We start from the raw sequence: 24,571 nt of genomic DNA, 5'->3' as shown, positions 1-24,571 counted from the left end.
TGTAACATGCCAGGCACTGTGCTAGGTGCTTACATATGTTATCTCATGTCATGTCATGTGGAAACTCAGACTTACTGGAGTAAATGATTTATCAAGGTTAGTACAGTTGAGTGAGTGATGGAGGCAAGAATTAAAATAGTGTGCATGTGTACAAGTCTGTGACCTTTTTGCTATATCTCACAAATGAAGTATGCACACGTAACTCTAGGAAACTCAAAAGGTCAATGCTAGGAGAAAGAGTATAGATGGACACTGGCCGTTTTCAGGGTGACCCTAGAGAAGGGTCTCTCATAAAAGACATGGCTGTGGTTTTTATACCTGGCCATGCATTAGAATCACCAGGGATGGGGCACCTGGGTAGCTCAGATGGTTAAGCATCTGCCTTCGGCTCGGGTCATGATCCTGGGGTCCTTGCTGGGCGGGGAGTCTACTTCTCCCTCTGCCCCTCCCCCACCCCCCGGCTCATGCTCTCTCTCTCTCATGCTCTCTTTCTCTCTCAAATAAATAAACAAACAAAAAAAAAGAATTACCAGGGATATAATTTTTTTTATTCTGAAAAAGACTTTCAAGTGACTTCCAAATAGGAAGTCTATCATTAGCCCACTGTTCTATGCATGATGAAGAACCACCCAGAATGAGGAGTAGGAACAAAAAGTAACAACTGGAGAAAACATAGAGCTTATAGGTAGCAACCTGAAACTCACTGGCCATGAGTAAAAAAAAAAAAAAATCTGGGCTTCATGCAATTTGTATCAAATACAGTTTGTTCCATAAATTTTGTTTCTAAGTAACTAATAATCTTTTTGAGATAGTGAGGTGTCATTCCCTACATTATGGAGGTTTCATGGAATCAAAAAACAAATGGAGATGGAAGGGACCTCAGAGAATTGTCCCCTCTCTGGAGAGCTGAGGAGGCCAAGACCCAGAGGGGCAAATGTCTTGTTGGAGGTCCCAAGAATCCACATGTGGTCTCAGTCCAGCGTTGACTCCATCAAGCAATTCTGCCTCCCTAAATATCTTTCTCAATGTTGTCAGTCATCCTACTGATAAAACTTGGTTTTCTCTGGCTTTTATTTGAATGTCCAATTTTGCTTACCTACAGCTGTCCCCAGAAAAAACTCTAAGTATTAAAAAAGCTATTCCCTGTCCACACAGTTTTAATGATTTAGATTTCTTCAGCAAGCATAAGACCCTAGCTTGGTTTTAAATGTCAAGACTTGTCTGTATTTCATTTTCATGTTTAAAGGTTATTCTAATATAAAAGGGGGCTGGGGGGTAGGCAGAGCAGGAGGCTCTCTCCAGCCCTCATGTTGTTTCTTTAATGTGCTAATCCTTCCTTTAGGTCTCTTCATTTTGCCTCTTCGTCATATACTTAATTTTAAACAAACCACTTTTCTCATTTAATTCCCCATTACATTTGTGCCAACACATTTTGGAAAGAAAAATAAAGGAAATATTTGCCCCAGTTAAACCACTCTCCTGCCCCCACAGCATACCCTTGTGATCTAAACCCAGTTCTCTATCAGCAGATGTTTCTCTAGGTGGAATGTTCTGTGTCCCTGCCAGAAAGAGCCGAGGCTTAATTGAAGGAGCAGCTGGTCACCAGCCACTGATGTGAGGAGAAAGAAATCATATTAGAGCTTGTTCTTATCTGGACCAGCTGCCATTCATTTCTTTTCCTCTTTTTCTTCCTTTATTTCTCAAGACTTTGGACCAAAGATGCAGGCCATCTTCCTGGTGCATCTTCAAATCTGTAGAGAGATGTAATATGACTTTAATCTCTTTGGGGGGAGGGGTGTCATTTTTATAAGGTTAAGATGATCAAATCTTTTAATACTTTCCATCCTTATCTCTTTTTAAAATAGTGTCTTTCCTTCAAAGCATCAAGGCATTGTAGGAACAAAGAGAAAAATGTGTTGGAGGATGTTGGTTCTCATTAGATGGTTACAATTTTGGTTGGATCGCTGCCTTTTGGTAAATGGGAGTGATAGTCTAGACATTAACCTAAGGTTGTTGAGGTTCTTCACACACTAGGCCCTCCTTGTCATAAAATTCCTTACTTGAAATTTTACTGTAAAATCATTGGGAGGAAACACATGGAATTCTGTTTAAATTAAAAAAAAAAAAAAAACTACCTGAAAAATTAAAAAAAAAAAAGTCACTGGGCAGTAGGCTCTACTTAAAGCTTATCATCTGAAGGAGGAAGGAATTTATTTTAAAATCTCTAGTTCATTCAAGTAATATGACTTCGTATGTAGATTAGGACTATTTCCTGGACCAGGCTCATGGTGCTAAATTGCAGAGGAAAGCATGAAGAAGGAACATGACCTTGGGGAGACTGACCTTAAGAGATGGAGACTTGAGGGGGGTGCCTGGGTGGCTCAGTCAGTTAAGTCTCCCTCTTGATTTCGGCTCGGCTTGAGAAAGACATTGGAGGAGTGAAAAAGCAAAGGGAGGACACTGAAGAAGGAACACAGAAATGGCTGGAAGCAGCTACCCTCCTACGCTGGAAGAACAAAGGGAAAATGTTGGAGTTATTAGGACATAAAAGGTTGGAAGGGGGCACTGGGACCCAGTTTTCTATGGAAAGGACACTAGGTGCCTCAGAGGAATGTGGGGGGTGGGGGATGAAATCAACTGCCACCTGCCAGGATGGGGCTGTTGCTGGGGCAAGACTGTCATGATGTTTTCCTTTTCCCTTCTGCTGCTAGGAAGCTCAGAGTCCACTGTCAGCAAGTGAGTAGAACTTTGTGTCATTATGGCTGCGGTGATTTTTTTTTTTTACTTTATTGGCAATACTTTTATTTCAACATATATTGTGCACTTCTTTGCAAATTTCCTCAAAATCTTTTGGGAAACCACTGAATATTTCTATGTCCATCTAGACTACCTTCATGTGCATCTTCATCTATACATTCAACTAAAACTTCTCTACCTACATTTATACTTCATTTCTACCACCATGTACGTCCCATCTATACCTCTATCCAGATTTTTATCCGCATCAGTAACCATGAGGGAGACAGGGCCATCCAAGTCTGTCTTTGTAGTTTCAGTTGTGTGTGTTTAGCCCAAAATCTGAATATGAAAGCATAATTAGGAAGGTCTTAACATGAAGATAGCTCCCATCTGCTCTTCAGCCTCCACTGTGTTTCCATGAGAAAGCCTTGCATTGACAGATGTACTAATGGGCCTGTGATATAGAACCCAAAACTTAAAAAGTTCTAACCCATCAAGAAATCTCATTCATCATTTCATTTTTTGGAAAGGATATAAAAAATGAAATGTCAGAGCTATAATGTCAGGACCGTTTAAAATGTCAAGTGCTTGTTGTTCCATAGCCTGGCTGTCTCCTCTTCTGATCAAACCCCCAACTGGCATAATAATTATAGATGATGCATCACATTTTCATGCACAACTGGACCCAGATTTATAACAAATCAGCGGAAACGATCTCATTGCCCTGCCTGAAATTTTCTCCTTTTACTATATAGCTTAAGACTTTTCCTTTGGAGCAGAACATTATTACTGATTCAAGACAGGATTCAGGGTAAAGAATAAGGGAAAAAAGGGAAGAAGAAAGTTTCTCCATAGACCAGAACTCAGTCATTTATAATACAGAGATACAACGGGAGCCAAGAGACAGCAAACACATTTGCTGAACACATGTTAAGAAGAATATTAAAGTATGGAGACATTGCCCAGATCATCCAGTTCTATTTCAAGATTCAGATTAATTTAGGTGTGCAAGGAAACATATATGTGAGCTCTATTTTGAACAGATATGGAGACAGTCCTTCAGGTTAATCATGTTTTAATCTGCAGAGAAAGTACTAATATATAGACAGAAAAGCAACAATTCTTTTGTCTGTGATCTTTATGGAAGTCTTCATGGGACTTAAGTGATGTATTCACAAGCCAGTACCAATTATAATAAAAACCTGAAATCAATAGCATGTACGTGGGAGAATTTCATTTCTTCTCAACTGAAAGTCTTGTATCCACTGGAAGTCGGAAAAGGCATTCTCACGGCTCACCGCTGCTTCATTTCCTCTTTCCCTAGATCAGTCTTCTCACGTGGTTTGAAGGAAGCCTCCCTTCTGTATCTGTTTCTCATTATAGATTACTTTCAGTACGTTGGAAAAGTCAAAGCTCTTGGAAACAATCTCTAGAAGATCCTGATCTTTTTCTGTGCCGTTGATAAATTCTTCTAAAGTCAATTCTCCCAGAAAATAATAAATGAACAATTAACAAGAGGCTTTGTTCATACCAATCACTGGTGTATACAATATATTCCCAGATACTTTCCTTGATATTCTTCTGACATTTTTTTCACCTCAACCAGACTCTAAATTCTTTGAATATCCTTATATAGAAAAGCATTCAATGGTAGGGTTGCCAATGAAAATGTAGACGACAAAAGCAGACTATTTTTTTTTTTAAGAGAGAGAGAGGGAGGGAGAGAGTGCAAGCGGGGGTGGGGGGAGGGGCAGAGGGAGAGGGAGAGAGAGAATCTCAAGCAGGCTCCATGGCGAGCACAGAGCCTGATGCGGGGCTGAAATCATGACCTGAGCCAAAATCTAGAGTCAGACGCTTAACCAACTTAACGACCCAGGTGCCCCAAATACAAACTATTTTTAAGTTGAGAACATCAGCAATGCATTTGTGTTCACATACACATTCACGTCTCTACACAGTATTGATTATTTGACCTTTAATCTTGAAGATATGACCAAGTGATAGGAGCATGAATATTGCTGATTTCTTTCTTTTTTTTTTTTAAAGATTTTATTTATTTATTTGAGACAGAGAGAATGAGAGACAGACAGCATGAGAGGGAGGAGGGTCAGAGGGAGAAGCAGACTCCCTGCCGAGCAGGGAGCCCAATGCGGGACTCGACCCCTGGACTCTAGGATCATGACCTGAGCCGAAGGCAGTCGCTTAACCAGCTGAGCCACCCAGGCGCCCAATATTGCTGATTTCTAAGATCAGGAGGAAATGATATTGTGCAAGGCTGTTTTCAATATTCTTCTCTCAGGAAATAATTTCAGGGACTGTCCAAAGCTGTGAGGAAGGTTAAACATTTTTTTAAAAGATGTTATTTATTTATTTGAGAGAGTCAGAGACCGAGAGCACGAGCAGCGGGAGGGAGAAGGACGAGCAGATTCCACACTGAGCGTGGAGCCTGACTCGCGGCTCAATCTCAGGACCCTGAGATCATGACCTGAGCCGAAACTCAGAGTCACACACTTAACCGACTGAGCTACCCAGGCACCCCTAAAAAGGTTAAAGATTTATTCATTCCATGTGTAATTATTGGTCAGCCATTTTCTGATTTTTTTTTTAAAGTAGGCTTCATGCCCAGCATGGGGCCCCATGTGGGACTTGAACTCATGACATTAAGATCAAGACCTGAGCCAAGATCAGGGGTTGGATGCTCCACTGACTGAGCCACTCAGGCTCCCCTCTCGTTTTTGATTCCCAGTTTCATCAGCTTGACTTAAGCCATGGCTGCTGTGTTTTGCCACTAGCATCATCCTGCAAGATAACTTTTCAGCATTTTGAGGGGATGGGGGGCTTCTCTGCTGACTCATTTGGACTGTAGTTATGAGCTTTATGGTACGCGCTGGATAGCTAGTTCGTGTAAGCATACTCCAAATGCCCCTGTTAATCGCTATCTTGAAAATGTAGAGATCCCATCCTCCCTCTACATTCCCACCAAGCAGAATGTGCAGTGGAATGTGTTGTTTAGTGTTCAAGGTCAGGGGCTCTGGGGATGGCCAACCTGGAGTATCTCCCCTAAAGCAGTGTCCAGGTGGCAGACCTTGGTTTCCTTGGAAGTGCTGTCCATGCAAGGAGGGGAGGGGCCCCTGAGAGTTGCTAGGTTAAATTGCTCTAATACTAAACTTGCTGCATATAGATGCCAAAAGCAGATGCTCTGTCCAGTTGGCCACTGCTAGATTCCCTGTACATAAGTTTCCCTGATAAACCTATGTCTTGCCCCACATCAGGCTCCCTGCTCAATGGGGAGTCTGCTTCTCCCTCTCCTTCTCCCTCTGCCCCTCCCCCCGCTCATGCTCACTTTCTCTCTCTCTCTCTCAAATAAATAAAATCTTAAAAATAATAATAATAATAACCTATGTTTTAATCGTTGTCTCCGGGTCTTTTCTTTGGCCTCACTGGACCACCACCCACCCTAGGCTTAGAGTCTGCTGGGACTTGGCTGCACATGACTGTCTTCAAGTCAAGGGGTAGAGATGTAGTTCCTGATCTCAAAGCGACTGTACCAAATAGGTTTTGTGGCTAGGTAGAAGGGCAGCCAAAGACAAGTCAAGAACACTCAGTAACTAGAGAATGTACATCTGGGGCAGAAAGTCAGCAGGACCTGAAATACTTTTTAGTGGATAAAGTCAAATATACAAAACACCATGATAGTGATTCAAATATAAACAAGCATGAATCATCACATTCTCATAAGATATGTTCCCTTTGGTTTCAACGGCAAAATTCTAAAACATGTTTTTTAGAGGGAAATTGAATCTTTGTTCCTTATGTTTTCCTTATGCTAAAGAAGTTTGTGCAAAACCCACAGGGTAGGCATGGAGTCATCTATGTCTCACAGGGAATGTATAACCATGGAATGAGAAAAAGAAAACTGAAAACTGAGAGAAAACCGCAAATGAGGAGTAGTAAGTGTGGGGCTGGGGACGGGCACATGGTGCGGAGTGGTGGGTCACAGAAACCATAAATAACAACAACAAAACAATCCTATGTTTTGCAAAGGGAAATCATAGCTGCTAAATTCCCCACGCAGAAGTTTTTCAAATTTCTAGGAGCTTCGCATGACCAAAAGAGAAATGAGAGTGCAGATGTGGGAACAGAAGTGCGTTTTGAGCGCTCAGGTATAACACTTGTCCATTGTCACCAGTGCTGCTAAAGGAGCTGTGTCTGAGGGTGTGGAGGGTAGAGTCACCATGTCAGGTGAAAAGCAACATCAGTTACTGGTGTGGCAAAGACAGAAAAGACGGAATTTCTTTAAAAAACATTTTTTTCTAATTGGGATAGAATTGACATATAACATTGTTTCAGTTTAAGGTGTACAACATAATAATTAGATACATGTATATATTGCAACATCCATCACCTCACATAAATACACTTTACACTTTTTCTTTTTCTTGTGATGAGAACTTTTACATTCTACTCCCTTAGCAACTTAGAGGATGGAACTCTTCACTGTTGTTTTTTCACTTTTCTCAAAACCTGTGTGAACTCTGCATATTTGTTTTGTTTATGTTACCTAACCAGTTACCATAAAAAAAAATTCTTTTTGAAATTAAGCCAACTTCTACCTATAGCAACTTATAACTTTTACTATTTCTATTTAAAGTACTTGCCTTGAAATTTTCCTCTTTTCCCTCTAGCACTTAGCCTTCACTCATTTATTCATCAAACATGTATTAAGCCCCAGCTACAAGTGCCGTTTCCTCCAACGCTATGGTGTTGGAACGTGACAGGCGCTCAGAAAAAGTGCTGACAAATTGCTTCCCTTTATCTGATGTTCTTAAACATTGTTTCCTAATCCCTTTTAATTTGTCTGTGGATTTATGCCCAAACAAATTAAAAGGATGGTTTCTGAATCTGTCTAGAAAGAATCGCCTATGCAGGTCTAGAAGCTTCCCCTCAAAAAATCTACCAGCAAAGAGCCAAAGCCAGTAAGAGGTGACTGAGCTGGAGATCACAGGGCTCAGAGGGATCTAAACCAATGGTTTGAGTTTGTATTATTTTGTTGTATATTTAAAGATACATTTCAGTGTTTGTAGGGCATAATTCAGAAAGTATACAATTTTGGTTTTATATGTTTATAAAATATGTTTTATATGTTTTTATATGTTTATACCATTTATATCTACATGATTTAGTGTTTTTTGTTGTGTTTGCAGACACCTTCTCTCCTCCTGGGGACCCTGAAGGTCAATGCTCTCCCATCACTCACTACCAATTTCAGCAACTTCATTGATGATAGAGGCTACCTGTGGATATTTTCTTTAGCCTTGTTTTTGCAATCTGGTTATCTTGTTGATATTCCTGGGTCCGGTGTTTCTTCCCATTAACATCTTATATTACCTTTCATAACAAAACAAAAAATGACCTCCTACCCCCCTCAAAAAAAAAAAAAAGGCAAAATTTACTGTGCATGCTCACGTTATCATTGTTGCTCTAAGGAAGTCAGCCTGGTTTTAAAAGAAACCAGCCTGCATAAAAGATTTTTTGTCAATTCCTCTAAATGAGAACGTGGTGAAACAGTGTAGCGGTGCCGGGAAATTAGCAGAGACAGGAATGGGGGTGGGTCTCAGGAGACGAGAATGACCAGATTTTCAAGGGCGGACGCCAGTGAAGAGTTTACATGACACAGTTTTGCAGTCATAAGCAAGGTGGCGCTAGCAGCATTTAGCAGCATTTTATAGCCGAGCTTTTAAGTGCAGGAGTTTCTTTTTTATACGAGAAAACCCGATTCCCCCTTCTCCCCTGGTAGTTCTGCTTCTCAGTTTGAGTCACTGTGACTTCCGTGGCTTTTCACAATGTTCCTTCTAGGTAACTGCTCAATAAAGTGTCTTCATGTCCTGTCCCTGTTTTCTTTTACCCAAAATATCTGCCCAATAATCACCTCTTTCATTTCGTCTTTGGCCTTGTTCTGTCTCTTTTCACTTTCATGGTTTATTATTATGAGCTACTTAAGTCTCCCCTGCGCCTGCGCTATTTGGCACTAGCTTAAACTTGCCTGGACACCTTCTGCACTTGATGTTGTGAACAGATTCTATAAATCTTCCTAAATCAGGTCAAGAATGACTCCTAGGCCGTGCATGGTAGAACGTGGTTGCTATTCTTCCTGCAGGAAAGGCTGCAGAATTCCATGCTTCATCATTTATCCTGACTTGTCTTGCTCTCCTGCCTCTTTTCGTTCTTCAGTAACATTGAATATTGAACTTCAATCTTCTGTCACTGTGATTCTCTTCAAGTTTTTCTTCCTGATGCTTTTGTTCATAACATAAGGATAAAAATAGCTTGTTGAATTATTACCATAATACATGCTCGTGATATAAAACTTAAGCTCTACAAAAAAGTGTAATGAAGTGAAAGAAGTCCCCTGTAACCTCTTTCTGTCCCCCCGTTTCACTTTCCATTGGTAATTAACTCCTGCTAATCAATTGCACTTATATTTTGTGAAGTGGCAATGCATATGCACATATATGTTAATTTCCAAAATAGTCTAAACACCTTTCTTCCTACAGATAACATTGCATGTTGTGGGGCGCCTGGGTGGTTCAGTCGGTTGAGCTTCCGATTCTTGATTTCGGTTCAGGTCATGATCTCAGTGTCCTGGGATCGAGCCCTGCATTGGGCTCCCTGCTCAGTGAAGAGTCTGCTTGTCCCTCTCTCCCTCTGCCCCTTCCACCACCATTGTGTGTGCTCTCTCTCTCTCTCGCTCTCAAATAAATAAATCTTTTAAAAAAAACATTGTATGTTGTACTTGTTTCTTTTTTATATCTTCCTTCACTTTTCATAACATCTTCTTACCAGACACTCATTCATCTCACAACTATTCATAGAGTAACTGCTATGTGTCAGGAAGTGTGAGCCTGCAAGAAATACCGAAGTACATAAAACAGAAATAGTTCTTGCCCTCATGGAGTTTGTAGATACTCATTTTTTTAATTTTCATAGCATTTATCCTATGCCTCTCTTTTGATTAATCTTCTAACTTTGATTTGCTAACTATCATGATAATCATGTATAGAATACTTCATAGCTGTTGCGTATTTTTTTGTCCCAACATATTTGATGTTGGTTATTCTTTTGTAAACAATTTGCAGTTAAATTGGGATGTTCATATATGTTCCTAAAGTTCTATCCTGTTGTGTTGTGATCTTCTTCATCTTTGGTTTCAATATTCACTGGATTATCAGATACCAATAGTAAGCTTTCTTTTCAGTTTGAAAAATAAAAAAAATATATTGGCACATAGTCAACACTATTCTGTTATACTTGACTGAACATCTCTATTTCTACCAAACTGATGTTTTGATAACAATGATAATCAACAATTTAAAAAATCTTATTCGAGGTATATATACTTAGGTTTGTACAAAGATGAATATACATTTTCCCCTCTGGTGCTTGCTCCCCTTTTATGTGTGAATGAAACATCTTATTTTCCTGTGTCAAATACTGGCAAAATCCTTTTATGCTTCTACAAATATCAGCCTTCTATGTCTTCGTTACTTTCTCTTCCTTGCCTTCTGGTGCTCTGGGCTGTCTTTGTCCAACAGTAGAATTTTAGCGTCCTTTTCTTGATATAGGGAATGACTCAGCTGTCTCTTGATGAGATGATAAGACAATCTCCAATAATTTGCATATAAAAGCAAATTCTATTAGTTTAGTTGTGTATATGCATTTGCTAAGAAACAGTGGTTCACTGTTGTTCCAAAATGCAGCTAGTTTATTTGATATCTTCATTGTAAAGGCAATGATATACATCTTTTTTCTTTAATACAAGTTTCCATCAGAGGAAATGATTTGCATGATTAGTTCTGTAAGCTATTCCAGAAACCATAATGCGTTCTCTCTCTTTTGACATGTTCTTCCAGGTCAAAGAGCCCATTTCCTGGTCTGCAGGTATCCTTGGTTATTGCCCAAGAAAACACCTTCACTCTTCTAGATTTGCATCCTTTTGCAACCCCCTCTTTCTTTTTCTAGGGCCTTTCAACCACATTCCCCCATTTTATTGGTTCTATTATACTTCGTTTGTGAGGAAACTGTTTAGGTAATAAATAGTGAGTCCTGCATCACTTTCTTGTTTTCTGGAACACATTATCTGTTCCCCCACACTAATAGAAATCAAGCCCCTTCTCAAGGATACCACAATCCTCACACTTCTCCAGTAGAGGTCACCTTTCCTTTCCTCCCACTTCCATCCCTAGAAGCAGGATCCAGAGATATTTTCAACATTCTTGACCTGCCCTTTTGACATTCATTGTATTACTAAGTCTTAAACATTCACAATATCCCATCTATTTCCAGGACACTTATCCTTTGGTCAACGATTTCAGCCCCAGCCTGAAATGTTTTATCATCTCTATTCCAATTCCTGCCATACTGCAGCACTTCTGATTAAAAATTAAAACAGAACAAAACCTACAGCATTTGTCCTGTTTGGTGATCAGAATTTTCAGTTGCATATTTCAAATAAAATTTTCATTGACCTTCTAAGATCTTCCACTCTCCATTTCTCTAGTCCTTGTCTACCTTCACTTAGTTTCCTTGTCAATTCTGGGTTTTGCAAGCTTTCATGTGAACTGATTTATTTTATCCTTGATCTATATAGACCCAAATACAAGTGATTACAACCAAATGGCTCTGATCTTGGTCAATTAGAAAATGAGCATTCTGAATTCGAAATTGAGGTGAGGCAAACGAGGACTGGGTCCTAAGAGGGAGATTGATACTATTGATACATTTCCAAGTGTTATTCTGAGATTTATACTCTTGTCCAGTCCTTTGGCTCATTCATAATGGCGATTTCACGTGAACTCCCTCCCAGCCTTCTCATCATCCCATCCTGCCAGACTGAGCTGCCACATAAGACTTGGGCAAACTGCCACACTCAACATGGATGTCTACTGCCCTCTACTGTCCATTACAAGAAGTGACCTATGGCGGGCATGTTGGTTCTGTGGAAAAAGTTACCTCGGATTGACGAAAACCATGGCTGGAGTCCCAGTGCCTCATATCCATGCCTTTTCCCCCCTTAAATCAACTTATTAACATCATATTTTCCACAATGTCAAACTTTCTGTTTTCAAGGAACATTCCTAGATACGCTGCCTCAATCTCAAATCAATATGCTCCCTTACCGGTTTACTGAGATCAAAGCCATTTGGTGTAAGCACTCCCCCTTCTGGAATGTCTGTGTCTTCCCTTTCACTCAGCCTCTGAAGAAGTTACCTTCTCTGAACTAAAGAGGAACCCAGATTTTAGGGTAACAATAGAAGATGGAGAAATGAGCAGAAAGAGTAGAAATGCAGAAAAGGTACAAAGAACAGAAATGAAGGCAAGTACAACTCTTCCCAGAAGTGTATAGTCAAAGGGAAGGAAAAAAATCTGATAGTAGAGGAAAATCACACAATTGAAGAAATGATTTTTATAGTATGGAAAACTTGAGTTTATTTGCAAGTTGATGAGACGCTTCCAGTAGAAAGGAATAATTACTAGAACATAACCCAGAGCGAACAGCATAGTCCTTCATATCATATTCTTCCACTTTTCTTTCCTTGTACCTCCCTTTACTCTTGTTCATATATCCCTAAGTGTCAAGCATCATGTATATATACATATATGGTCAATAAGTATTCCGTTGAATTGTACTGACTGGAGAACATTGAATTGGCCAAATTATGAAGCCCAAGTGATATCACAACTAGGATTTTCTTGAAAGGTTCATATTTTTGCCTAAATGGCATTCCCACCCTCACCATCTCCTACTTTGTAAATTAAAAAAAAAAAAAAAGTGAGCCCAAGGAGAGTAATTGCCTTACCATCATTATTTATATCGATCTTATGAAACACCAAGTTAGTAAGTTCTTCAGGACTCAGAGTTTGCTGGCCATTGAAGGTTTGTACAGCCTGCAAAGAGAAATCAAATCGGGGAGTACAACTTTGCTGGAAGCAAATACATTTTGTGACATTTCTACCCTCAATGTGACAGAATTTGAGGATATGTTCATGTCATTTTGGCTGCCCAACCTGTTCTAGTTGTTAAAAATAAAAAAAAAAGATTATATGTCAGTTTAGGGTAAAGAGGTTTAGAAATTTAATTAACTGAATGCAATCTGAAGTTTGATATTATATGGGACGAAGGGATCCATTCAACATATTAGGTCACAAAAGATGCAAAAAAGCCTACTGCAGAAAAAAACTGTAGCGGCTACTGTCATAAGAATTCTGGACCTAGAAAACAAACAATAATCTCAACTTCAGACCAGTTATAATTGATCTTATGGAGAAACATGAAAGGATATTCTGTAAGCATCCAAGGCTTCCCCTCCAGCTTCTGACACTAGCATCTCTGGTCCTTTTTGCCCTTTTGTAGAATGATCGACTGGGAAGACAGATATGTATGCCTTGGAAGGACACTGAATTTCTCTCACATCCTGCCAGCACCTTTTCATCATAAAGGCTGTCAGGGGACCCAGAGAAAATGACATTTCCAGCTTTCCTAGAGGGGAAATTTAACCATGCTCTCCTTCTCCTCCACCTCCAGGTGATTAAATTAAATGACCAATATTTGATGTAAAAATTCATAATAAAATGAAAGAAAGATGGAGAGAGAGAACGAGTAGTCATCTGGGAATTTGAACATAACTATCTTGACTGAACATGAAGGGATCTTCAGAAAAACCACTGACAACATATTTTAATTGAGGGCATGGTCTGCAATAGGACTATCTCTTCTGCTGCTTCTTAAGCATTACTGAAGCTGAATCCAGGATCAGTCAGAGCGAACAGTGGTAATGCACCACTCCTGGCCTTAGCAAGTCCAGGTCTCACGGTTAAATATACAGGAATACTTAGAATAATGGTTACATGCATGTAGTATCCTATTAGATGAACATTTTTAGGGTTTCTCGGTGTCTTGACAGAGGTCCCAAAAGCCTAGAAAATTTGGCTAGGCATCCAGTATTCCCACAGCCTGAAGGGATACTAGACCACATGAATACGTTATAATAAAAGATTATGCAATTTCTAGGATTTGTCTGTCACCCATCACTGGGCAATATAAGTGAGACTGAAGGATTGATGGAAGGTTGACGAGGCCTGAAGGGGTATTTTCGGAGGGAGTCGTCAGTGTTTCCTGTGTTTTCCCTCTTCTTACAGAAGAAACATGGTTGGGGGATGGGTCAGGAGGCATGGGTTGTTTCCTTCTTTCCTCCCTCATTTAGCATGTCTGCACTTTCTCCTGCATTTTGATAAGGACCACTTCTGAGCGGGAGCAGGAGGAGGTAGGAGAGAAGGGGGAGCAGGACACCTCTGACTTGGCAGGCACTGTCATGGCTACCGACTGTCAGAGCTCTCTGGATGGCAGATGTTGGAAATTCCCTCTTTCTCTGAGACCATGTTTCCCCTTCATTACTGAGACTCTCCTGCAATTCCCTAGATGTGCATCATGCATTTTGATTCCAGCTGACCCCTCGAGGCTCCTTCTACAAGTTCTAGGTCTGAGTTTCTCAACATCTGCACAATTGATATTGCAGACTAGACAATTCTTTCTTGTTCGGGATTATCCTGTGCATTGGAGAATTTTTAACAGCCATCCCTGGTCTCTAAACAATGGATAGCATTTGCACCACACCCTCCTCCACTCACCGCCCAGCTGACAACCAAAATGTCTCCCAACATGGCCACATGTCCCCTGGGGGAGTAAGAGTGCAACCTTGCTCCTGGTTGAGAACCACTCTCTAGTTCTACCTCCAGCTCCCTCTACTTCTGAGGTGCCCTCACTTCTCCAAGTGGCTCAGCTGGACAAGATCCAAGACAACTCCATGTCAACTTCCCCACCCCCCATATCTGATCTATGAAAAAACCTCCGTCCCAACTAATTCTAGGCATGAGATATTTCCCAAACGGCATCCCTCCACTCCACTGCCATGGTCTGTTTCATATAGATTTCTCAGATTCAAACAGTGGAACACAGTGTTCCCCAAACCTCTATGGTCTCCTTAAATTCCCATGCCGTGGACTTGAAGTCTCTTACCCAAGAAATCCTCTCTAATAATTCTTCTCAAAAATTCTCCTGACCATTTTATGTCTTTGAAGTGAAATTAAGATGTAACTACATCTTTGTAAATTTTGCCTATAATCTAGTACTTCCTTTGGATCTTTTGATGGTTGGGCTGTATTTTATTTCAACATCCTGTAATCATGTACCGAGAGAACTTCTATTAAACAGCATGTATTATTCATTACCCTATTTTTTTCATTTGCTACCACAAACATTTGTTGATACTCATTTTTTGTAAGTACATATTCCATTGCATTAATTTATTTAAAACTTTTCTTCTTTTAAGTCATTTATTTTTAGTATCTTAGTGATTGTGATGTAAATGATAGAACTTTGATCTTTGATGATGTTAATGATTGTTTTTTCTGACCAGAAATGTTGACTCTAAAATAAAGATAAACTTTTAGCTTCTTGATGCAGATTACCAAATTTCCAGGAATGTTCTATCCATTTATACTCCCTCCACAAGTGTGTAAGGGTGCTCTTCTTACAGTGCCCTTGCCAGAATTAAATCTTATTCTTGTTAATTTTTATTAATTTCATTGGAGACAAATAGTATCAATTATTAATTTCTGCCCTGTGCTTTTATTATTTGTTTCCTTATTTCTTTTTGTTCTCCTTTTAACACTTCAAGAAAAAAACTCAATTAGCTACTTAATATTTCTCTTTTCTTTACTCATTAATGGAAGTTACACATTTTAACTAATGAAAACCTGTGCAAAAATTTCTGAAGATTTAGACAAAATCATTTTATCCTTTCGTCCCTCCTAATTCTTTTGAGAATTTGATGACCCTCTATCTCTCCCCCCAAAAATGGGTAACATACAAGAAAAAATTTGCACTCAATTTCATGGTCTTCAAGGATTCCCAAAGGCCACAGATCCATAGATCCCAGGATATGAACCCTTGCTCTGAGTACTGCTTTGGAGGCATCCCCCAATATTTGTATGCTATATTACATATTTAATTTTTTAAAATAAATTTGAATATGTTTATTTAAGAGAATATTCTAAAATTTACATGTGGTTGGGCAGTCTCTAGAGAATATTCTGGATTCCTAATTTTGTGTTGCAATATGTAATATGTATACAGAATTTCAGAATTTTAATGCTTACAAAATTCAATTACAAAGTGCATCTTAGCACTTTTTTGTGAATTACTTGTGTAAGATTAAAGTGGAAGCAATATTAATATTATCATACTCTTGAATTCTTTGCATATGTTGGTTAACTCTACATTTGATAGTTTTAAATTTTAACAGGTTTGAGGTGTTTAATTATAATCGTAGTTCTACCCATTTATTTTTCTTTACATTGTTGCTAATATTTATACTATGTATTATGTTTGTAACTCAACTCCTTCATCTATAAATGGAAGAATTTGGACCAGATCATTTCTAAGACCTCTGATTCTAATTCTGACTCTGTGTTACAAATTCACTATATCGCATTCATAATGTTTATTTTACTTCACATTCTCACTTAGGTACAGTGTCCCATTTAATCATCTTTTACTCTAGGATCCATTTCATCTCATACCATGATAATAACTATTCCCAATTCCGTGATGGGGGGGGTTGAGATTTACAAAAGGACTCATTGAACTTTAGAGCCGGAAAGGATCCCAGGATCCTTGAGCTACCTATTAGAAATACTTTAGTCCAACCCCCAGAAAGATTGATGCCCAGCTTTCTTTGTTCTTAGTCCATGGCTCTTGCTATACAAACCATCTAGTATTTCAGCTGTTCCTCACAAAACTTTCTGCACGGATGCAGACAAAAAGATAAATTGTTTCAGAATATCATGTTTATTTCATTTTTCATCTCAGTACTCTGCTACATCTGTGAATTTGAACACCAACAAGAAAATGCTGGTTTGCAGGTGCACACTCAGTAACCAATAGCATAGAGAAACTTGCATGGCTCCAGTGGTTCCAAATGTATATCCCAAGAGTCACTAACCACATAGACAGCTGTTGCCAGCTCCACAGGGAAGAAAATTACATTAACTATACAATGTCCTACAAAGTTCCTTCACTACTTCACTTACCATGAAGATGTTCAGTAGTTCCTTTTTGTCAATAGAACCGTTTCCATCAACATCATACAGTTTAAAATACCATTTTAATTTTTGCTCCATTTTTCCTCGTATAACTAAATTTACAGCAGCAATAAACTCTAAAAAGTCAATAAATCCATCCTATGGAAAGCAAGGTGGAAGGGGAAATCAATATCTAAGAAAAACAATTGTTTTTTATTTGAGAAGTCACGGTTCATGAGCAGGACCATTAGCACAAATTAATACAACCCACAAGATTTCAGAATAGAACTTTTCCTGGCACTTTGTTAAACAAACAAACAAACAAAAACATGGGTGATGTGTATAGAAACAAGTAACTTTACATATATAGGTAAGTGTCTTTTTTAGAGAAAATATCTACTCCTTATGTCAAAAAAAAAAGGAAAAAGTTCTGAAATGCCATGAGGGAAGGCTGTGTCCTCACCACCAGACATCCTACAAAGGCTGTCTTCTCCTGAGTATCTTCAGGTTTTGTTGCCTACTCAGGAGAAGATGAGTAGAAAGGAATTACCAAGGAGCTAAATTCTGTACTCCTTTTTAGAGAGCCCGGTTGATCTTTTTGGAATGTTGAACTCCGCGATTCCTTTTAAGTATGTCGTTTTCAGTATGAATCAAGATTTATGAGCCTCTTTTCTGTAAAGATTTTGCCATATTAGTCAATCTTAGAAAAGACTGTTTAAGGCTCTCAAGCTTAGGTTTAAGGCTCTCAAGCTTAGGCAGTTCCCCTCATCCTGTTTTAAATGGGTAAAACACTCCCAGTTGAAACAGAAATAGTGGGTATCATTCTTAAGACTCACACCCTTCAAACCTTGCTCAGCCAAACGCTCAACCATCTTAAGAAAGGTGACCAGCTCTCTGCTATGTTCCCGTGGGAGTTCAGATGCCAGCATATTCAGCCCAAGAAAACATGTTGCCAGCTGCATCCTCCTTGGAACTTTGGAATGTAGAGTCCTATTTACAAACCAGGATGTGACATAAAGTACTCCCTTTCCCTTGGATATAAAGGGCTTGAGAATTATCGGCCTGTAAAATGGTATGTGTTTGCTTTGAGGCTCAAGCTTTTGTGTCTAGCCTATAAGAAAAGCAAATGAAAAATCACCAGTAGTTCTGGATGTGAAGCAAAGCCTGCTTGCTGGTTAACAGCTTTTTGTTTTATTTTACTTTGCTTGTTTTGTATGGTAGACTACTACAATATCTTGGCTATTAAAAGCCAATGTGCTAATAACTATAGCATTGTCTTCAAATGTATTATTTTTTTTAAATTCTCTACAATATATAATAAAAATATCATAAAATATTTTAAAATTTTACTACATGTATTAGATTTTTATATTTTACAGCTTAGATATCTTCACCCTATCAATAACTTTAATACTTCTTATAAGTGATAAGACTTCTACTAACAGTTTGGAGTCTGGTTGAATGAATCTCCTAAAGGAAATTTACTCAAGTCTACAAAACATAGCTGGTTTTACCTTTTCTCCATCAGCCTTTCTTACTGTTTGTTACCACTTCACCATATTAATCCCTAGCCTACTATGGCTGAGGCAAGGGAGATATGTTATCATAGAGTGGAAATGTATTTAAGATGACATCAAGATATCTTCCGATTTGGCGGGACACGACCATTATTTTTCAGTGATGAGACCAGCAGGTGCAGAGGATGGAAGTTGGGTGGACAGTATCCAATCAGGGCACATTGGCTCCCAGGTCTTCCTCCTGCGTCTCTTAGTGCTGACCAATCAATACAACTGTTTCCTGGGTAGTCCTTATGCGTGTTTGCCCAAAGGTTACAGAAGCGTCCCCCCTGAGGAGGCTGAGTTAGCTTGCTATAAAGTTTCCATAAAAACCTTTATTTTGTGAGGGTTTGTTTCACTTCTCGAGTCTTGCTTCAGTGATCACAGTTTTTGGCATCACCTGTATGATGAATGGCAACAGACTAGACTGAGTAATGTTGACTTTAGAACATTTGGTATTTTATGATTAAGCAACAGTGGGCAGGTGGCCCTAACTCCTTCCAAACCAGGCTGTGGAAGCTCTGAGCAAACTATATCAGGAGATGAGCACAAATATTTTCATTGTATGGCTTTAAAATGGACAATCCTGCTAATCAACAACCAAAGTTGATGGTGGGTAAGGAAGGAAGCCTTTTCTACTTAGACAAGTGCAGCCTTTGGCAAAATCTCCTGCAAGCAAAACATTTTCTGTCTTTATTTTAGCATTCCATTATGTAATTAGACAAATTCTTAGCAAGCTACAGCCAACTCTTCTTTCCAATTATCTTTCTGGTATGATTTTGTAGAAATTTGCATCAGTGAGACAACTCTGGTGAATGTGATTTAATGGCTTGTGTTAGTGTTGGAGAGAGTTTTAGGTAATGCTTATTCTGTAAATCAGAAGATAAGGTAATTATTGCCTTCTGTTAACCTCTAGTTTTTAAGCCCAGGGTGGGGAGGTGGATAAAAACCACAGAGAAGGTGAGATGTTCCTGCAAATGTGACTAGAAAGAATGCAATAGAGGATGTTCAAAGACTTTTCTTTGAGGCTATCCAAGGGAACACTGTTAAGTTCATATTGCTGTATTTGAGCCACTGGAGTCCTTGTGGCACATAGAACTGTCTGGAGATGTCTGGTACCGATTGGCCTTGCGCCAGAGTAGGGCTCATAAACTCCCTGCATTTTATGAAATGCAGATTCCTAGAACCTGACCCCCAAACAACACCATCAAAACTACTTGGGTTGGGGCCCAAGAGTCTGCATTTTAAAATGCTCCCCAGGGAAGTCTGATGTATCCTAAGATTTGGGAACCACAGACCTAAGCTGTTTTTCTTATAGATGTCTTCTTTTGTAGGCAATGTTATCATCTAGGTATCTAAGTGGCTGTGGTAATTATGACTTATTCTCACTTGAATTTATATAACCTTATTAAGACTAATTAGAAAAAATATGACCCACATGGTTCAGTCTCAGAATGACGCAGGCATACAAATCCAGCCCAGCAATCAAAAATTAATTTCAAAATAACAGCAAGTCTTTACTTTCATTTCTGGAACAAACACAAGTCGCAAGAAATGTATGGATTTCTTCACAACACCCCCTTCCTCTCCCATCTGCTCCCGCACATACGTCCTGCTGCTCAACCTTCAGCAATCTCCACTGCCCGGTGTCTTCACAGCCAGCCTGAGCACGAGAACACTTCAGCCTTTCACTCTCCCAATGTGTCTCATAATTCTGCACCAAAATCCTAAAACATTAGTTTGGCAATGGCAGGATCCTCCTTTGAGGTTGAGGGCAGGGAGAAAATTGGGCCCATTCTCATGAGCCTCAGAGAAGGAGAGTTTGGGAGCATGTGTACAAAAATCATTTGAACCCCAACACGTTTATAGATTTATACATTATGTTCTTGGGGTGGAGTGGGTTAAAGGGAAGAGTTAAACAGGGCCAAGATATGGAAGCATGACAGTTCCTCGGGCTCCAAAAGGAGTTTGGTCCATTAACACATTATGAATCATTTTGTAGAAGGCGGTGAAAACAAGAGAGAGAAAAAATATATGGAGACTTTAAATCCAAGCTTTCTTGTGGTTTCTAAAATGTATGGGAACTAGAAGGCATACTTTTTACATCTATAAAGAAAGTATAAAACGATAAAAAATATGTAAGACTTTCTGTTCTTTCTTTCTACCATTAAAGAGATGAAACTTTAGAAGTCTAATACAATAAAAAATAAGGAAAACAAAATCTATTCTGTTCTAGTCAGCAGAAAATCCACAGGTGGAATTATGTGGTCTCCAGGCAGGGTTCACAACCTGCCATAAATTACAGTTGCTTTCAGGATATGATCAATTTGAAATGCAGATAGAAAGTTAAATTATAAAACGTATATGCATATGAATCAATTATTTTATTATTTATTACTCAGTATAAAAGCTATAAAATCTATCATATATATATTTCAAGCACTGTGCTAGTCACTTTCCAAGCATCATCTCTAATTCTAACAGCAACCTGACAGGCAGCCTTATTATTCTTAGCTTACAGAGGAGAAAACGGATTTTCAGAGAGGCTAAATAGACGAGTTAAATAACAAAGTTAGGACATAGGTGGATCTAGGATTTAAATATAGTTAGCCTTACTCCAAGGCTTTTGTTCTTTGTGCCATCCAGTATTTATTGCCCTCAAAATGCATTACAACCGAATTCTTCTTCTGAGAGGGGTGTCCATACAGATGGGACACATTCAGTGCAGCGTGTTGTTCTGGATTCACATGTGTAGGCTATTTGGCAATACAGTCGTATAAAGTAAGGCGACCCAATGTCTGAAGATACTACACCTTGGCGCCCGTGCTTCCTTCATACCCAGGGCTGCCCAAGGGACAGCTGGCCTGTGTGGTCTGAGCTGCTTCGTCCCAGGGACACTGTGAGCCCAGAGAGCTCTTAGAGCCACCACTTCCAGATCTCCCTCACCTGCCCTGCAGAACCATCCGGCCCAGTAGGACAAAAAGTGTTCTCTCTCCTCTTGCCTCTCCTGCTTCTTGGTATCTTTGATGAACACTTCTGTCCATTTGGGAATCCTTAGCCCCCTCGCCCTACCCAAGGATTCAGCCTCCGGCACCCCAGAGACGATAGCCCTCCCGGCCTATGTTTCCCCGGAAATTTCCCCAGCTGCCCCTCCAGGAACAGAAGCCCACACACTGGTGTAGCTAACCCTGTTGTGTCTTCACCTCTGCTCTTGGCTAAGTCTCTACAGTGTCCCTTTGCTCTGCGGCTGGTACTTGCTTTGGCTCAGCATTTCCCCCTCTTCAGGGCCTCACACCTGCACTGCAGCCCTGACTAACCCCTCCATTCTCCCCACTTGGTAAAACACCCAGGTAAGATATCACCGTAGATATCATCTGATATGCCAGTGTGGTCCTGCCATCACTCTCTGTATGCCTGAGAGACTCCAAGAAACAGATACTGAAATGTCATCTCAATATATTTCAAGACATCTGCTTTGGAGTTTTGTCCCAGGGATGGAGGTACAAATTTATAATCTCGGTAATGTCCTTGGGGGAACTTGGCTTCATTTCACAGATTCAAATTGTAGAATTTCAGTTCTAGAAACAGTCCTTCATTTTGCAAATAATAGTAAAAATAACAATCATAATAATCATAATGACAATGACAACTATTTTTTTTTAAAGGAGATAGAAGTCTATTGAATACACTGCAAAGGAGCAGGGGGGCAGGACAGTAAGGGAAAGGCTGTCTGCTATGAGGCAATGACGAGGGGCTGTCTTTAAAGAGGGAAGGTGAGAAGGTCTGGGAACAGATGGAATTTTCCATTTTTGGTACCTGTGTCCTGGTGTATGTAACCCATTTATCAGCTACGACTTATGGATATTTTGAGGTGGGTCCCACCTAATGGGCCTGTTTGTATCCAGCCAGGGGGTTGGGGATCACTGTGGGCCCTTCTACCTTACTCAGGTTTCCATTGTCCAAGTAGATTGGATACAAGTGGCCTCTACATTCCCCCCTGACAGATCAACAAGGACAAATCTTTGGCATTTGAGTGGAGGTCTCGTCTTCAGTAGCTGCTTCATGCTGAATGAAGGGCGTAGAGATGCCCCTACCTATGGGTCAACATTGGTCAGTTGGGAATTTAATAGAAGTTATGGAAGACTGAGGCAGCTGGGTCTAGAGTTGCTAATATATGGGCGTTTCCTTGAGCAGAAAGGATCATCCACCAGCTTGAAGTTATGGCAGTGAGGGAGTCTAGACACCAGGCGGGGAGACACCAGTGTCTTGAGTCTCGAGTGCTGCTGGTGAGATTTGTAGATGTCAGGCTTAAAGCATCCTTGGATGGAGTGAGAACAGGCAGCCGGAATCAGATAGGTTTTTCTGGTTTGTAATTCACATGTCTCTGCTGATCCTTTTGAATGGCCCTTAGAACCGTACTCACAAAGATCATCTATACGTGAGTTTTGTAGCAGTTTCTCCGAAGCTGACCTCAAGTTGCCCAGCATCAGTTTCTAGGGCTTCTCTTCCAGGAAGCCTCCTCAAACGAGGACAATGACAACTATTGATGCTGATGTAAAAGTTGCTACACACACAGGCCAGGCATTGTGCTTTTCACACCTGAATTCAGTTAACCCGAAAAAGGCCCTAAACGGTATATACCAATAAGCACAGCGTCCTGGGGTCTATTGACGCCAAGACCATAGGAACAGGATTGTTACTACAACAACTAGGGGTCAGACCCCATACGTTCTAGTGCACCCTCTCATTCAGGAAAACAAATAATCCGAATCCAACACAAATCTTCCAAACCCTCCCCCAGAGTAAAACTATCCCTTCTCACAGCATTAATGTTCTGCTACTTTTCACAGAATTGCTACCTGGGAAGAATTCACAAGTTTCCACAGCCCCTCACCTGAAGACATTTCAATGTTTCCATTCTTTCACATGTGACACTTCCCAGTGGTATTTTACCAGCTGTGGCAAGTCAGCAGCAACACAGGAACTGAAATGTCTGCCTGGAAATGGTTGCTCAGATGGTCAGGGTAAGGAAACCGAGAGAGTTAGTATAAGCACATTGTATGATTGATCCATAATCGTCGGTGATATTTAATTTGCATTTTAGGAGCTGCAAAAAAAAAAACTAGGTAATATAAGGACCCTCTCAATTTTGTCAAACATCTATGAATACTTTTTTAAATAGTTTTGTGAATTTTTGAAATCTGTAAAAGTTATGTTCAGCATTTATGACCTAACCCCATTTTCACCGACAGACACTTACATTAGCAACAAACATAGTCTCCATCAGCCATGGAGTTTCTGGAATGTCCTGAAAAGAGACTCAGCTCTTTAAGATGAGAAATATACTGCTGGCTTGGTAGGTCGGTTCTATAACATGATCTTTACGCAGATCAAACAAAGTTGTTCTTGACCACAACTGTACAAAATTCAAGTGTTCTGGGACAAAGGATTTCTCACAGTACTTATCAAACAAGCTCACAATTCTGAATAGGTTTCCTGGGTATCAATCAGGAAGCCCTGAGCATCTGTGCCCAGCACGCGGCCAGCTCGGTGGTGTCTGGACCACTGTGGATTAGAAGCCAGTTTCAGGTGCTTTGGGGGAAGGCAGAACAATTGTCTGAATTGGATCACTTCTGAATGGGCTAACTTTGGAAGACCCACCAGCGACTATAGCAATGGAAGCCTTTTGCAAGAACTTCCTTAGGTAGCCAATGTGTCTCCCTAAGCAATATTGTCACAGATAAAATAAAATCCAGTCTCACCCTAAGTCAGACAGCTTGTTGTCTCCTAAGAATGTTATTTCCCATGGAAAAGCCTGGATCCTTGTCTTTACTGAATAAAAGAGGTAAACAGAGACGGACCAGATGGTGGAGCATATAGACCTGTATTACTTGCTTCAAGGCTGTGTTTCTCTACTATGTTGTAACTAAAAGAACAGTCAGAGGAACTGCCTCTGAATTAAAAGATTTGGACCCAAAGTCCCTTTTTTAAATGTATCCATGCTACGAAGCTCTTCGGTAGCAAAAATTGGCTTAGAGCCCAGCTTTCTAGCACTTTGACAGTGGTCTTTCTGGCATAACTGTGGTGTTCCTATCTGGATGCACAGTCAAACCACCTGGCAGTTTAAAACAAACAAA

The 24,571-nt window shown here is 39.9% G+C and overlaps 1 protein-coding gene across 1 annotated transcript in view; it reads right to left on the bottom strand.

Annotated features, from left to right (window-relative positions):
* Positions 1 to 4,146: 4,146 nt before the first annotated feature.
* GUCA1C (guanylate cyclase activator 1C) overlaps positions 4,147 to 24,571 on the bottom strand; it is a 31,813-nt gene continuing 11,388 nt past the window's right edge. The window contains exons 2-5 of the mRNA XM_034990922.1: positions 16,888 to 17,037; positions 12,597 to 12,684; positions 12,007 to 12,016; positions 4,147 to 4,222 (exon numbers count right to left, since the gene is read on the bottom strand). Of these exons, the coding sequence (XP_034846813.1) occupies positions 4,147 to 4,222; positions 12,007 to 12,016; positions 12,597 to 12,684; positions 16,888 to 17,037 (324 nt within the window). The remainder of the gene's footprint in view (positions 4,223 to 12,006; positions 12,017 to 12,596; positions 12,685 to 16,887; positions 17,038 to 24,571) is intronic.

The sequence above is a fragment of the Mirounga leonina genome, unplaced genomic scaffold (assembly GCF_011800145.1).
Source record: "Mirounga leonina isolate KUSES-001 unplaced genomic scaffold, KU_Mleo_1.0 Mir_115, whole genome shotgun sequence".
Lineage (NCBI taxonomy): Eukaryota > Metazoa > Chordata > Mammalia > Carnivora > Phocidae > Mirounga > Mirounga leonina.
This window is presented reverse-complemented; position numbering and strand designations above follow the sequence as displayed.